Source organism: Muscardinus avellanarius, assembly GCF_963383645.1.
Source record: "Muscardinus avellanarius genome assembly, chromosome: 11".
NCBI classification, from domain to species: Eukaryota; Metazoa; Chordata; class Mammalia; order Rodentia; family Gliridae; genus Muscardinus; species Muscardinus avellanarius.
The window spans coordinates 70,835,638-70,852,880 of NC_137797.1; the positions used below are offsets into that span (position 1 = coordinate 70,835,638).

The 17,243-nt window shown below is 41.4% G+C and overlaps 1 protein-coding gene across 6 annotated transcripts in view; it reads left to right on the plus strand.

Annotated features, from left to right (window-relative positions):
• Positions 1-17,243, plus strand: part of LIMA1 (LIM domain and actin binding 1) — a gene marked incomplete at both ends in the record, with an annotated part of 78,140 nt that overhangs the window by 55,110 nt on the left and 5,787 nt on the right. For 3 of the 6 annotated variants that reach the window (XM_080705825.1, XM_080705824.1, XM_080705822.1), the window contains 3 exons: positions 887-994; positions 7,341-7,398; positions 11,840-11,949. In XM_080705825.1, the coding sequence (XP_080561951.1) occupies positions 887-994; positions 7,341-7,398; positions 11,840-11,949 (276 nt within the window). Of the gene's footprint in view, positions 1-886; positions 995-7,340; positions 7,399-11,836; positions 11,950-17,243 lie in introns of all 6 variants that reach the window. The other 3 variants (XM_080705820.1, XM_080705821.1, XM_080705823.1) reach the window with 1 other exon arrangement.

Genomic DNA, 17,243 nt, shown 5'->3' on the forward strand with positions numbered 1-17,243 from the left:
AGGTGGAATGCCCCTGAGTTCAATCCTTAGCCCCCCCTCCCCCACACATACGAACCATATACACACAAATCACAGAAAACAGAAAAGTACTAGATTACTAACAGTAAAGGTAGGAGATGTCTATATTCATCTCCTCTGTGTTGATTTTAGATCTAGTAGGTAAATTAATCTTTTTTTTTTAATCTTAATATTCTGCTCCCCCAAATGTGCTTTGCTGGGGGAGATGTGATCATGCGTATTCCTTATGCCAGTACTAGTGCATACTTTTTAATGTTGAGACTTTGTTATGAGAAGTAGATGAAAGTGTGTCTTTAGTACAATATATACATTTTATGTGAATAACATGTTATTGAAAGTCCCACAGAAAAAGGTTGTTTTGTGATATCTTTAAATATAACCTCCATTTTTATATATGCATACACATCATCCCTGTCTCTCTTTCCAGGCCGGGCATTTATATATATGGTCAGTATATTTTCTTAATTATTGGCACTTGGCATCACCTTTCCCCTGCTCCAGACTGGTCTTTTCTGATAAAGCTCACAAGCTTTGCATTTCCACAAGCTCTGCTGCTAGAAGAGTGGATCACTGGGGGTGGGGTGGGGTCTGCGTGTGTCTCCATGTCCATGTGTCTGTATTCTAATGAGCGTCCAGTTTGAGACTAGCACACAGATATTTAACTCTGAGGTATGTGTTCACACAGCTGCTTTTGTCATTTCACTAGTCAATGGGTTTTGCTTGTGAGAGTTAGGGGGTTGATTTGACCTGAAGTCTCTGAGAAGAATGTTTTCAACATGTCAAATTTATTTGAAAGATGTGCTATGAAGAGGATGGAATGGTGAGAACTGAAAAAAAAAAAGATTCACTTGTCATTTTTCTTTTGTAGAATGAGCTGAAAGCTAATGGTGGTGAAATTAAAACTCATAAATTGGAACAAAAGGAGAATGTGCCCCCAGGTTCTGAGGTCTGCGTCTCCCATCAGGAAGGAGAAAAGGTGGGTGGAAAAGTCAGATGTCCAGTTGCCAGGGAAGCATGTGTTCTGAATTAGATGCTTAAAATTAGAAACAACTAAACTGTAGGCTATAGAGTGTCTGGGAATTTGGTAGCAGCTGCCAGGGCAGATTGTCTTTTTTGCAGGTCACACAGTTTTAGCTGGAGAGCTCCGCAACTTATAGCTGACCAAATAATGAGGCTTCGTTGGAAAATTCTTTAGCTCAGCAAATGCTCAGAGGGCATAGCGCTTAAGTGGATTTTTAAACTCTGTTGGAGTAAAGCACTTAGTTTTTCTAATTTAAATGTACACTTGGCACATTTTGGGGGGTAAGATGCTTCTTTTCCTTTTTGTTTTTTGTTGTTTTTGTTTTGAGATGGAATCTCTTTTATGTTGCCCGGGTTGGTCTTCAACTCATTCCTTCAGGATATTCTCCTCTCCTGCCTCAGCCTTCTGGAGAGGTTTATTTAACCATGCCTGAATTATTTAACACATTTTTTGCAAGAAAATCTTATTCTTTCACTGAAAGTTTTTTATTTTTTATTTTTTTTAAAATTTTTGTCATGCTAGGGATCAGACCCAGGGCCTTACCCACAGTGAGCAAGCATGCTACACTTAGCCCCATCTCCAGCCCTCACTCAGAGTGTTTTGAAAGCTAGACACCATGCTAAGCATAGGAAATACTAAGCTTAAACTAAAGACAAACCATGTGATCTTTATATGTAAGGAAACTAACAGTAGATGGGCAGTGAATAACAGGTTGACTATTGTAAAACAGTGTGACAGGTGCCATGAGAGAAGTATATAGGAACATGGAAGCTTAGAATAAGGACATTTTACCTGACTTCCTCAAGAACGTGTTGTCTGCCAGGTGTGGTGGTGCACGCCTGTAATCCCAGTACTTGGGTGGCTGAGACAGGAGGATCACAGGCTCTCGGCCAGCCTAAGCGACTTAGTGAGGCCCTCTGCAACTTAGTGAGACCCTGTTTCAAAATAAAGAATAAAATAGGGCTGGGAGTGTGACCCAGAGGTAGAATGCCCCTGGTTCAACCGCCAGTTACACACACACACACACACACACACACACACACACACACGTGTAATGTCTGAGCCAAGTCTTAAAGAATATGAATATGCAGAACTAGGCCAAGTATAAGGGGAAGGTTGAGTAGGAAAAGGCATATGTTGACACAATGGAAGTCTGGAAACCAGAGTGTGGCTTGCTTAGGAATTGCAGTCTTGTTGATTTGGCTGAAGCAAGGCATGTATAGGAAATAGTGAGAGACAGGTAGAGGGCCAGGCAAGATCTAGAAAACTTTATATGTTACCATTTAGGGTGTGGAAGTAAAATGAGCACGGTGGCACATGCATATAAACCCAGCTACTCAGGAGGATTTTAAATTCAAGGCCAGCCTGAGCAATTTAGCAAGACTCAGGTTCAAAATAAAATGGAAAAGGGCTGGGGATAGAAAAGAGCATGTGTGTATACACATGCGTGCACACACACACACACACACACACACACAGTGTTGCCGTGTAGTCAGACAGCATAAGAAAATTGCTGGAAGATTTTAAGAAAATCATATTTGTGTTTTATATATCAATCATTAGATGAATGGCTTAGTTTTAGTAACAGTATTTATGGCAGATGAGTTTATCTTATTCTCTGCCAAATCATTACCCAATCTTTTTAATCTTTTGTTCAATATGAGAATCAAATGTTAAGTGAGATGAAGAGAAAGGGCTTTCAAATCTATTATAGTGATTAATCTTAAGAGAAAGGTCATTCATTTGTTTGTGTGTGTGTGTGTGTGTGTGTGTGTGTGTGTGGTACTAGGGGTGGAACCCCAGGCTTTTTGTATCTCTGGGCTATATTTCCAGTCCTATTTTATACTTTATTTGGAAACAGTCTCTCACTAAGTAGCTGAGGCTGGCTTCGAACCTGTGTGATCCTCCTGTCTCAGCCTCCCAAGCGCAGGGATTACAAGCGTGCGCCACCATGCCCAGCCAGGCTATTGCTTTTGTTAATGCATATTGACTTTGTGTGTGTGTGTGTGTGTGTGTGTGTGTGTGTGTGTGTGTGTGTGTGTTTTACTGGGGTTCTGGAAACCCTTCTACCTCCGGGATACACTCCCAGACCTACTTTTTAATATTTTTATTTGGAAACAGGGTCTCTTAAGCCAGCAAGGCTGGCTTCGAACCTGTGCGATCCTCCTGTCTGCCTCCCAAGCAGGGAGATTACAAGTGTGCGCCACCACACCCGACCACATTGACATTTTTAATGTCATTTTTCCAAAAGGTGAGGATATAATTAAAATTAGTTAAGAGCAACAGTTCTCAAATTCATTTGACTACCATAGACTTTTTAAAGTATGGTGTATTGACAGAACACGTATAGGAACACATATGTTCTACTGTACACTTAGATCAAAGTAGGCAACCATAAGCCGGGAGTGGTGGCGCATGCTTGTAATCCATGCGCTTGAGAGGCTGAGACAGGAGGGTGGCACAGGTTTGAAACCAGCCTCAGCTACTTAATGAGGCTCTCAGCAATTAATGAGACCCTGTTTCCAAATAAAATATATAAAAAAAAATAGGTCTGGGAGTATAGCCCAGAGGTAGAAAGCCTCTGGGTTCTATCCCCAGTACCACCAAAAAAAAAAAAAAAAAAATTAAATAAAAAGGAGACAACCATAAAAATGATCTCAGATTAATGGTTATAAATTTTGATTCACAACATAGAACAGAAAAGAAATTAGAAAAATTGTCAGTTTATTTTATAAAAACACCACAAATGTATGTTGAAATAATGAGACAAAGTACTTGGCAGCCATGTGTTATACGATCAAAAATCATCAAGTTATGAGATATATCCTTACAACAGTACTGAGGTGTTTAGGGGCTACACGTTTCATGTGAAGTGAGTTCTTTCCTTAAACTCTCTGGTTTTCCCATGTTTTAAGTGGGTGATAATTTCTTAAGCATGACAAGTAAGTATGTTTGGAATTTTTCTTATATCTGAATAAAAAAAATTGAAGAGAAAAATATTCTCAGCATTAAAATCCCGTGCCAAGTGTGGTGGCACACACTTGAAAACCCAGCATTTGGGAGGCTGAGACAGTAGGATCACGGTTCACGGACAGCCTCAGTTACTTAGTGAGGCCCTTTGCAACTCCATGAGACCCTGTTTCAAAATAAAGAATAAAAAATAGGGCTGGGGTGGAGCTCAGAGGTAGAATGCCCCTGGGTTCCATCCCCAGTACCACAAAAAGAAAAAAGAATCTTGTTTTTACCCTAGGATCATAGTTTGAGGAATAATCATCTGGAAAATAATGGTTGGGTTGTCCCTACATCTAATTTCAGGCTTCCTTCTTAATTGTCTTCATGCTGATTAGAAACTGGAACTCTGGGCTGAACTGGAGGATCAGAACATTTTAATTATAGCCTAAAAGGGCATTAGTGCAACTGAATCACAAATTGGACAGTGGGCGGGGAAGAAAGAGGATAAAGATAATAGATATTCTCTAAGCACATGCTGCAGGTTTTTAAACCGTTGGCTGTCTTAAAATTTGCAAATCTTTTCAGCGCCTCAGCTATCCTTTTGGCTGCTTGCCTAGCTTTTGTTGCCTAGTACCTAAGCACTATTTGAACTTTGGCTTGCTGCAAAAAATAATAATAATTTTTAAAAATAATAATAATGTGAGGGTAGACTTTGTAAAACTAGAATATTTTGTCAAGGTATTGTTCTTTCCTTTCTCCTCATGTGAATGAATTTGTGCTTTCCTTTAATGAAATGTTTGATAAAAATCTCATGTGTTTCTCTGCCTGGAAGCACTTGCAGTGAAGCCAACTGGTTGGCCATTTACAATGATGTCATGATGGACATTAAGCACAGGTTCAAGGTGACTAAATTAGAGGTGAGAGAAGAACATCTTGGGATGGATGCACATATTAAACTAGCAAGAAGCCGGGCGTGGTGGCACACGCTTGTAATCCCCGCGCTTGGGAGGCTGAGACAGGAGGATCGCACAGGTTCGAAGCCAGCCTCAGCTACTTAGTGAGGCTCTCAGCAACTTAGTGAGACCCTGTTTCCAAATAAGATATAAAAATAGGTCTGGGAGTATAGCTTGGAGGTAGAAAGCCTCTGGGTTCCACCCCCAGTACCACCAATAAATAAATAAAAAATAAATAAATAAATAAATAAACAAACAAACAAACTAGCAAGAGTTGAAGAGCTTTTTATAGCCATACACAACTTTTGAAATAGTTACTTCATGTCATTAAATGAATATAATATATAAAATACCTGATACATAATAAACACTCAGAATGTCAGCTGTTATTCTGATCTCTTTTTATGCTATGTCATGTCAGAATTCCTGTAATAAAAAGAGAATAGAAAAAACAAACAAAAAACACACGACTTTACTGATGTTCAAGCACAGCCAGCCATCAACTTAATTTCCATTATAAATTTATTCAGTACATTAGATATCCTGATTTCATAATATTGCTCGTAATAGCCAACATCTGAATGAAAGAATACTACGTGAAGAGTGTACATTGGGTCACCTGTTGACCTTTCATGATTTTGTACATTAAGGGGATATGAAAAGGCCTAGGGGCCAGTGTACAGGAGGGAGAGAGCTAGTAGAAAGTTCTTTTATTTAAATTTGAGCTGGGCGTGGTGGCGCACGCTTGTAATCCCAACATTCGGGAGGCTGAGACCGGAAAATCGCAGTTTGCGGACAGCCTCAGCAACTTAGTGAGGCCGTTTGCAACTCAGTGAGACCCAGTTTCAAAATAAAGAATAAAAAATAGGGCAGAGGGTGTAGCTCGGAGGTCAAATGCCCCTGGGTTCCACCCCTAGACCCACAAAAAAACCCCAAACAAACAAATTTGATGACCTCTGGGGAAAGAACCTATCCATAAGATCTGCCATCTTGTTAAATACTGCCATTTTGAGACAGGGATTTTATTTTATTTTTTTGTGGTGAGAATGTTACCAAGGGGCTTTTCTACCTCCGGGCTATACTCCCAGTCCTAATTTATACTTTTATTTAGAAACAGGGTCTCACTAAGTTGTTGAGGCCTCACTAAGTAGCTGAGGCTGGCTTCGAACCTGTGCGATCCTCTTGTCTCAGCCTCCCAAGTGCTGGGATTACAAGTGTGTGCCACCACGCCTGGCTGAGACAGAGATTTTAAATTTTGAGGGGAGGACTACCTTGAAGATTATACTAGAAATTAGCTTTAATTAAATTCAATTTTTTAGCTATCAAAAAGGCCTTCTGAGCCGGGCGTGGTGGCGCACGCTTGTAATCCCCGCGCTTGGGAGGCAGAGACAGGAGGATCGCGCAGGTTCGAAGCCAGCCACGCGCGCTGGCTTAGGAGACCCTGTTTCCAAATAAAAATGTAAAAGTAGGTCTGGGTGTGTAGCCCGGAGATAGAAGGGCTTCCAGGAACCCCAGTACCAAAAAAAAAAAAAGGCCTTCTGAGACTGGGTATGATGGTGCACACTTGTAAACCCAGTACTTGGGAGGTTGAGACAGGAGGATTGTTTATTCAAAGCCAGCCTCAGCAATGTAGCAAAACTCTCAGAAACCTAATGAGACCCTGTTTCCAAATAAAGAAATAAAATTGGGCTGGGGCATAGCTTGGAGGTAGGATGCCTTTAGGTTCAATCCTCAGTACCAATAAATAAAAAATAGTCTTCTGAGTTGGGCATGATGGTGCACACTTGTAATCCCAGTACTTGGAAGGCAGAAACAAGAGGATCATAGGTTGTGGCCAGCCTCGGCAACTTGTGAGACCATCCACAACTTAATGAGACTGTGTTTCAAAATAAGAAGTAAAATAGGGCTGGAGGCACATCTCAGAGGTAGAATACCCCTGGGTCCAACCCCTAGCACCAAAAGTAAAAATAAAAAAAGTCGTTTGTGTGGACAAGCTTGTGTGTTTTATCAGAATGCATTTGATTAGGAAGTGGAAATTAGGAATGTAAAAGAATAAGAATAGTTTCTGTATTTAAATACTTTTTGTTCTGCTTTGTTTTTTAAGGGTGGAACAATATGGTTTAAAAGTTCTTTTATAGAAGATGATGCACACTCTTGGCAGTTGGTTGCAGTCTGTCTCTTGAGTCACTGTAATTGAGAGGCATGTTAATACCCTCATAGAAGGCATTTTGCTGCCTCTTGCTTAAATACTCAGCTGTTCTGGTGCCCGTTATTCCCCCAGGCAGTCAGTGACTGACTGGAGTCAGCAGGTTTTTATAGCATTAACAGCAATTTGCTCTTTTATTTTTAATGTGATTCTTAATCCCCCTTGCTTTTTTTTTTTTTTTTTTTTGTAGGTCTCTGCAACTGAGAATAGCCTGGCAGTTCGTTCTACCCAAGTTGAAGATGACTCCCGTAAGCATATGCCCCTAGCTCTGGAGGGTGAGGTCCTCTTTCTCCATGTCCATTGGTTCAGAGGTGTCTCCAATACTGTCAGTATTGAGAAAGCAACATACTAAATTCAACAACTTAGCTGTTCAAATCTTCTGCTCAGTTTTAATGACTAGTGCTTGTCTAGAATTGTAGCTCAGTTGCAGAGCTAAGTTGTTGAAGCAACCCTACAATCCTCCTGTCTCGGCCTCATAAATACTGAGATTATAGGCATATGCCAGAAATGGAATGCCTTTTTTTTTAAATAGGGTCTCATTAAATTGCGAGTGCTTCATTAAATTGCTGAGGCTGACCTGGCCTCAAACCTGGAATCATCCTGTCTTGGCCTCCCAAGTACTGGAATTACAGGCATGGGCCAGAAATAGAATACATTTGATGATTCTCTCATTGAATTTATCCTACCTTTTATACCAAATTCTTTCAGATTGAAAGCTGTATAAACTAACTTTGAAGTTTATTCATTTATTTATTTATTGTGGGGGGGGTACTGGGGATGGAACCCAGGGGCATTCTACCACCAAGCTAAACTAAACTCCCAGCCATATATATATATATATATATATATATATATATATATATATATTTTTTTTTTTTTTTTTTTTTTTTTTTTTGCGTGTCTGGGATGGAATCCAGGGGCATTTGACCTCCGAGCTACACCCCCTGCCCTATTTTTTATTCTTTATTTTGAAACAGGATCTCAGTTGGTAGCTGAGACTGTCCACAAACTGTGATCCTCCTGTCTCAGTCTCCCAAATGCTGGAGTTACAAGCATGTGCCACCACACCTGGCTAACTCTGAAGTTTTTTGTTTTTGTTTTTGTTTACAGTACTAGGGATGGAGCCTAGGAGCATTCTACCTCCAAGCTATACCCCCAGCACTATTTATTTATATTTTAAATGAATGACTTAATTTTTAAATTTATTATTTTTATTTTTATGTGGAACATATTGAAAATGGCACACATTCAGACTATGCTTGGTGCCACCCCCCCCTTCCCCTTTCCCCCCCCTCCCAACAATGAGTGTCCAGGTTAACCATGCTATATTTATATTTTTACACAAATTCGGATGTATCTCCTTCATTAATCAACCTCAGCCTTCTTCCTCTTTTATCCTTCCATTCTAGCTTTGGTGAGGTTTCTCCCTAATTATCTGGAGTCCCTCTGGTATCCCTAATACTCCCTAGTTTGAGCATATTAGAGAAAACATAAGTCCTTTCTCTTTCTGTGCTTGGCTGATCTCACTTAACATAATGTTCTCCAGGTCTTTCCCTCTTCTTGCGAATGACACGATTTTGTTCTTTATAGCTGAGTAGAATTCCACTGTGTATATTTCCCATAATTTTGCAATCCATTCATATATTGATGGAGACCTAGGTTGGTTCTATGTTTTGGCTATTACGAATTGTGCTGCTCTGAACATGGGTATGCATATGTTATTGTAGTTCTCAGCTGAGGCTGTCCACGATCCACCATCCTCCTGTCTTAGCCTACCAAATGCTGGGATTACCAGTGTGCGTCACCACGCCCAGCTTAACTTTGAAGTTTTGATAAGAGATTTTTTTCCAAGAAGGACTGTATTTATTTATAGAAATAAAAATTGGGGGTGTGGCTTGGAGGTAGAATGTCCCTGGGTTCCTTCCCAGTAGCACACAAAAAAGGGGGGTAAAAGCGGAGCAGGGTGATACACGTTTGTACTAGGAGGCTGACAGGAAGATCACAGATTCATGACCAGCCTCAGCTACTTAGTGAGGCCCTTTGCAACTCAGTGAGACCCTGTTTCAAAATAAAGAACAAGCGCCGGGCGTGGTGGCGCACGCTTGTAATCTCCGCTCTTGGGAGGCGGAGACAGGAGGATCGCGCAGGTTCGAAGCCAGCCGCTCTGGCTTAAGAGACCCTGTTTCCAAATAAAAATATAAAATAGATCTGGGAGTGTAGCCCGGATGTAGAAGGGCTTCCAGGAACCCCAGTACCACCAAAAATAAAATAAAATAAAATAAATAAAAAATAAAGAACAACAAAAAAAATGGGACTGGGGAGCCGGGCGTGGTGGCACAGGTTTGTAATCCCAGCTTTTGGGAGGCTGAGATAAGAGGATCACGGTTCTGACAGCCTCTACTACCTCAGTACCTCAAAAAATAATAATGATGATATAAATAAAAATAAATATAAATATATGAAGTAGAAGTGTGAGAGTAAACAGATCTTTGCTTTTCAGAGAAAAACACTGCTTGAATCCAGAAACATTCCTTTTGCAATTTTTTTTATGTGTGTGGATCTGGGGATGGAACCCAAGGGCATTCAACCTCTGAGCTACATCACCTGCCCTATTTTGTATTCTTTATTTTGAAACAGGGTCTCACTAAGTTGCAGAGGGCCTCACTAAGTAGCTGAGGCTTTCCTCCTGAATGCCGGGATTACAAGCATGCAACACCACGCCCGGCTCTAATCATTTTTCTTTTTTTTTTTTTTTTTTTTTTTTTTTGCGGGTCTGGGGATGGAACCCAGGGGCATTTGACCTCCGGGCTACACCCCCTGCCCTATTTTTTATTCTTTATTTTGAAACCGGGTCTCACTGAGTTGCAGAGGGCCTCACTAAGTAGCTGAGGCTGTCCACGAACCGCGATCCTCCAGGTCTCAGCCTCCTGAATGCTGGGATTACAAGCGTGCGCCACCACGCCTGGCTTTAATCATTTTTCTTAAACTAGAAGTATTTCTGGCTTTGACTAGGTTTACAAAACTTTTTTTTTAATATAAGCTTTAATCTTTTAGTACTTTGTTGATTCAACTGTATATTTATAAGGAATCTTTAAATTATTTCTTAGTAGCTGTGTTAAGTGGCTTTTCTCTGCATCTTTTGAATTCCATTGGGTGAATATACCCTGTAGGAAATTATTTAATGCAGTTGGCACTTCAGAGATTTAAATAAAAATAAACTTTATGTAGCATTTGCCTGCAATCTTGATCCATTAATAGCTGCTATACGATTGGCCAAAAGAACAATGTGAGGTTATATGCACAACCCCATGTGAGCACACGTGATAGGAAACTTCTGCCCTATTTTCCCCTGATTTCTCAAGTTTAATTTAAGCGCCCCAGAAGTTATTGGGAGTACCAATTAGCAACATCTATAACTGTCCTTTTTTTTTTTTTTCAGTATTGGGGGTGGAACCCAGGGACATTCTACCTATGAGCTACATCCCCAGTCCTATTTTTTATTCTTTAACTTGGAACAGTAGCTGAGGTTGGCCGTGTGGCACTGTGAGGTCTGGCTGCAAGGCCTGGCTGGAGGAGATGGAGAACAAAGAACTCCAGCAGTGGCGGGAAAATGGCCCTAACCATCGCCCTAACCCCAGCCCATAAACCTACCTGTCCAGCCCCCTGTCCAGACCCCGGTGTAATTATACCTTCCTCCCTAATACCCCATAAAGAGCCCTCAGTCTGTAAGGAAGGGGGCTTCTTCTGACGTTCATGGGCTCTCTCCCGGGTCAGTTCTCCTTCCCATTCTTTCCTCCAATCAAAGAGCCTGTTCTGGTCTGTAGAACTGGGTTTTCCCCCTTTCTTTTATCCCTACATTATCTAACAGACCACGAACCTGCCATCCTTCTATCTCAGCCCCCAAGTACTTGGATTACAAGTGTGCGCCACCATGCCTGGCTGTAACTGTCCTTTAAAAATTAGAAATGCTATTTCCAAATAAAATATAAAATAGATCTGGGAGTGAAGCCCAGAGGTAGAAAGCCCCCCTAAGTTTCATCCTTCGTAACACACATACACACACACACACACACACACACACACACGCGTGCGCACACACACACACATACACACGTGCGCACACACACACGCACTAGGGCTGAGAGTGTAGCCCAGAGGTAGAAAGCCCCCCCTAGGTTCCATCCTTCATCACACACACACACACACACACACACACACACACACACACACTAGGGCTGGGAGTATAGCCCAGAGGTAGAAAGCCCCTAGGTTCCATCCTTCATAACACACACACACACACACACACACACACACACACACACACACACACACACTAGAGCTGGGGGAGTAGCTCAGAGGAAGAAAGGCCCTGAGTTCAGTTCCTAGCACCGCAGAGAGAGGTGGGGGGGAGGGAGAGGTCTTACAGGGCAGTAAGTTCTTCGTACAGGATGATCTCTTTGAGTTCCCACTGTGAATGGCTTAGGGTGAGAAAGTCTGACAATCTGATTAGTGAGGAGACTGTGAACCTGAAGAGCACAGCGGTGGGGTTAGGATATTCTTCAACACGAGAGTATTGTTTGAAAGGACCCAGCCTTGGTGAAAAGGATCCAAACTTTGCTTTTTGGAAGAAGCTCTTCTGAGATTTCCCATGAGATATTATAAAATGTTCTCCTTTTATAACTCAAGCAGGTAACATCCAGGTTAAGAGTGAGGCCCAGCAGCCTGTGCACCCCAAGCCACTGAGTGCAGATGCCAGAGCCTCCAGCTTTCCTGAAAGTGCTCCTCCCAAAACAGTGAAGGTATGATGGCAGCTGATCTCTGAGCCTTGAGATGCTGGTTTATTGGTAGAACTAACTGTGCTTGTACCCTTATGCTCATTATAATCTACTTCTGCATTCCTGAGGATGATAATGCCAAGTTAGGGAGGGTACAATAAAGAATCCCTGTCCCTGAAAATCTTTCTTCTACCCAGGTGTTTGGGCCAGAACGGGGAAGGCTAAGGTTTCTCAGTTTGAAATCTGGAAAACTCATGGATGTTTTAAGAAAATCTAAAATTAAGTAAAATAATATGACTTGGGAAAAATCTAAGTTCATGAATAAATGAAATCCACAAAATGGGAAACATGAGAAATCTGTTGAACTAAAACTTTAGTACATAGGATGGAAATGTACAAAGCCACCTTAAAGATAATCAGATTGGTTATTAGCATTGACAAAGAAAGAATGTGTCCATTAGAATAGAACTTGATCAGCCCATTTTTTGTAAAAATTGGGATTAAAAAAATGGGATTCAAGCAATTGCTGTACTAGGGTACAATATTAGATGTTAAGTGGTGCACAAAATTTTTGTATGCTAGGAAAATCTTACTAGGATACTTGATGTCTGGTCTCCTTTTAATTTCCCAATTAAAAAAATAATCTAAGCCGGGCATGGTGGCACATGCTTGTAACCCCAGTATTTGGGAGGCTGAAAGAGGAGGATCGCACAGGCACAGGTTCAAAGCCAGCCTCAGTTACTTACTGAAGCTCTCAGTAACGTAATGAGGCTCTCAGCAACTTAGTGAGACCCTGTTTCCAAATAAAATATAAAATAGGTCTGAGAGTGTAGCCTGGAGGTAGAAAAGCCTCTGGGTTCCATTCCTACTAGTACCACAAAAATAAATAAATAAAAAAATAAACAAACAAATAAATATAATCTTTCCCTTTTTATGAACATACATTCCCATAAAAATAAACCAAAAATAATTTTAAAAGTTCCAAAACTTATTTTAGCCTTGTTAACTGATATGTTTCAATTGGATACTTTGTTAATGCAGTGCCACTTCACCTATTTAGATTAATAATCAAACTTAATCCCATACCTCTTCAGTGCCTTTCTCCTTGAGTATGCTCTTCCATAGTTGGGTTTTGTTTCCAAAGTTTCAGTTTTAAAAATAGAATTAGGCCGGGCGTGGTGGCGCACGCTTGTCATCCCCGCGCTTAGGAGGCGGAGACAGGAGGATCGAGCTGGTTCAATGGCAGCCGCGCTGGCTTAGGAGACTCTGTTTCCAAGTAAAAAAGATAAAATAGGTCTGGGAGTGTAGCCCAGAGGGAGAAGGGTTTCCAGGAACCCCAGTACCACCAAAAAATTAAAAATAAAATAAAAAGTAGAATTAGTTTAGGTGGTCTGTGCTGCTGCAGCGTCATGCACATATCTGCCCTGTCTATATTTCTTCACTGTGGATGTGATTAGTCCTTGGATGAAAATGTTAAATTTTAGTTTACCAAAAGAGTGAAGACAAGAGGACCTAAGTAAAGGTTTGGAATAAAGTGAGTAAACGGCAAAATCCAAGATTTAAAGGGTGGATTAAAAGGAGAGGAGAGTGAAGGAGAGAAACACAAAAATGTTAAAGGAAACAGAGATTGATAGGCAGAGTAAGGCTTATTGAAAAGGAACAAAAGCTGAAGAAAATAGCAAGAGAAAGCAAGTACAATAGGGAAGAACTGGGGGGGGGGGGAGGTTGGGGGTGTGACTCAGTGGTAGAGCACATGGTGAGGCCCTGGGTTCAAACCCGAGCAGCAGCCAGGCAACAGCCAGGCGTGGTGGCACACACTTGTAATCCCAGTACTGGGGCAGATAAGACAGGAAGATCACAGGTTCAAGGACAGCCTCAGCAAGTAGTGAGACTCTCAGCAACTTAGCAAGACCCTATTTCAAAATAAAATAAAAAATAAAAAAAATTGGGCTGGGGGTATAGATCAGAGGTAGAATGCTCCTGGGTTCAATACCCAGCACCACAATAAATAAATTAAATAAATAAATAAATAAATAAATAAATAAATAAATACCTCCAACACCAAAAATAAAAATAAATAAAAAAGAAGAAGAAAGATCTGGGCTATGGTGAATGAATCTGCACATGCATTCCACTTGACTTTTATGGCCTTGACATCTGCTTGTCATCAGCACTCCCCCCCCCCCCAATATCTGGAGTTCAACAAAGTAGCAAATGGCACAGGCACAGTTTCTTTTCTCTCCAGCAGCAACCCTGCCCAGATATGAGTCTTGGGTTGTGGTTCTGGATCAAACATGGCTAGAGGGGCTGGGGGCTTAGCCAGTGGCAGAATATTTGCTTAGCAAGATCAAGGCCCTGCATTCAACCCATAGCACTGCAGAGAGAGAGAGAGAGAGAGAGAGAGAGAGAGAGAGAGAGAGAGAGAGAGATAGATATGGAGAGGGAGAGAGGGAGGGAGGGAGGGAGGGAGGGAGGGAGGGAGGGAGGGAGGGAGAGAGAGAGAGAGAGACTAGCAAATCTAACTTGGTTATGGTTTCTGTGACTAAGGGACCTGGGGAAGTTCCTTGGCCAACCTAAGAACTAAAATCTGTTCATAAAATTATTTAAATTCTCAAGAATATTTGAATTCTCAGTACAATCTTACTCCTCTCTCCTTTGTACTGGGTTGGACTGACTTTGCACTGGGTTGAAATCTCTCCTGGTTCAAACTCCAGGATGAGAGCCAGACGTGGTGGCGCATACTTGTAATCCCAGTACTTGGGAGGCTGAGACAGGAGGATCGTAGGTTTGAAGCCAGCCTCAGCAGTTTAATGAGGCTCTCAGAAACTTAGTGAGACCCTATTTCCATATAAAATATAAAATAGATCTGGAGATGTAGCTCAGAGGTAAAAGGCCCCTGGGTTCCATCCCCAGTACCACAGGGGGGGGAAACAAAAGAGTCCTCTGTAAGGGACACAACTTACATAGGTCTTCCTGGGTAGGCTAGTGAAAGGAGACAGAGGTAAAGCTCTTTTCACTTGTCTCAGCCCTATTCCTCCTCCTTTGGCCCTGGTCACTCAGCAGAAGAAGGCAAAGAGCCCTGCCTTCACAGACACACACCTTAGGATTTGAACATTGTATGAAGACTGTAGTATACTGGCCCAGATTCCTATGGGTGCCTGAGGTCCAAAGTTCAAGAGGCCACAGTGCTCAGAGATTAGGGTGGGACCCAGTTATATCTCCACTTTTATTTAAGGGCATTTTCTTTTCTTTTTTTCTTTTTTCTTTTTTCCTTTTTGCAGGTCTGTCTGGGGATGGAACCCAGGGGCATTCGACCTCCGCGCTACACCCCCTGCCCTATTTTTTTATTCTTTATTTTGAAACCGGATCTCATGGAGTTGCAGAGGGCCTCACTAAGTAGCTGAGGCTGTCTGCTAACCACGATCCTCCAGTCTCAGCCTCCCGAATGCTGGGATTACAAGCGTGTGCCACCACGCCCGGCTAAAGGCATTTTATTTTCTTTCCTTAAAGTTTCCCCTTTATAGTCTGCAGACAACCAAGATACTTTAGTAAACGTGTCCAGGAAGATCTAATGGCATAACTGGTTTCACGACTATAGACTCTGCAACAGAATTGTATCTCCACTTTGGGAAATGACATGCAGCTGAGAATACATTTGCTCACTCAGAATAGAATTTTTGTCCCACACATCCTAGAAAAAACTTGTTCCTTAATGCATTTCTGTTATTGAAAATGGGATGTATAAGGTAGAGACTCAATTGATTTCAGATTATAGCTTAAAGTTAAAACATAAAAATGAAAAGACAAAGTAAATATTTTGGGGGTTTGTTTGTTTGTTTGTTTTGCAGTACTGGGGATAGAACCCAGAGGCATTCTACCTCCAAGCTACACTCCAGCCATATTTTTTAGTCTTTATTTTGAGACAAGGTCTCACTGAGTTGCAAAGGGTCTCACTAAGTAGCTGAGGCTGTCCACGAACTGCCATCCTCCTGTCTTAGCCTCCCAAATGCTGGGATTACAAGTGTGCTTCACCACGCCCAGCTTACCACCAACCATTTTTATTTTTTCAGCATTGAGACTTGAGCCCAGACCTTTCTACTTCTGAGCTACACCCCAGCTCTTTTTATTTTTTATTTGAAGCAGGGTCTCACTAGGTTGCTGAGGGCTTTGCTAAGTTGCTGAGGCTGGCTTTGACTCTGTGACCCTCCTGTCTCAACTTCCCGTACTGGGATAACAGTGTGTGCCCCCATGCCTAGCTGAATTTTAGTTTTATTACCTAGATATTTTGCATCAAGTAGAAGGAGGAAATGAAAGTTATTTTGTACTGGGTTTTACTGACCTTGCACTGGGTTGAGTCCTCCATGAAGGGACACATCTTACATAGGTCTTCCTGAGTAGGCCAGTGAGAGGAGACAGGTTCTCACCAAAGAGTGGGGTTCTAACAAAAATTCCGAATTTCCTTCTGATTTCACTATGTCTAAAGCCTGTTGCCAGCTGATGCCCTTCTCCCGTCACACGCACACACATATATACCCCAGTTGTATTTTCATTGCACTGAACAATATATTTAAGACAAGAGGGTAAAGAGTAGATAGAGCCATGCAAATTTATTTTTAGGATTATTTTTAGGATTTGAACATTGTATGAAGACTGTAGTATACTGGCCCAGATTCCTATGGGTGCCTGAGGTCCAAAGTTCAAGAGGCCACAGTGCTCAGAGATTAGGGTGGGTCCTAAAAAAAAAAATAGCTTTAAGTAGATGTTCATCAACAGAACGCCTGTGATATCCTCATATAGGAAAGACTGTGTTAATGAACATCAATTATTTATATATTATCTCATTCATTCCAGAATATCCTGAAGATATTATCTACACAGTTTAATTTGAAACCAAGAGGAGACCAGCTTATTTAAAGTGCTAGAGTGAGATTATTTTCACATGGGTTAGCATCTGCTCTCTTCCCCCAAAGAGTTTCCTTTAGTTATGGAAATTTAATGTTCCAGAACAATTTATAAAATGCTCTGTTGGTTTGCAAGTCAAAGTTCCGGGTTGAAATTCTAATTTTGTTCTATGTGTAACTTTGATAAGGCACCTGACACCTGACATCCTGATACTTCAGTTTCTACATGTGAAAGATGATAGGAGACGAAGGATGAAAAAAGTATCTTCACTTAATTGAAAAAAATATATCATAAAGATAAAAAATATCTAACACCCTCATCTTGGCAGTGTTTTAAAGGTGGCTGTGCCAAGTCTGAGCATGTCACGAGGGCATGAGCAGGATATGTGCCAGGACCATGATAAGGGGGGAACTCTG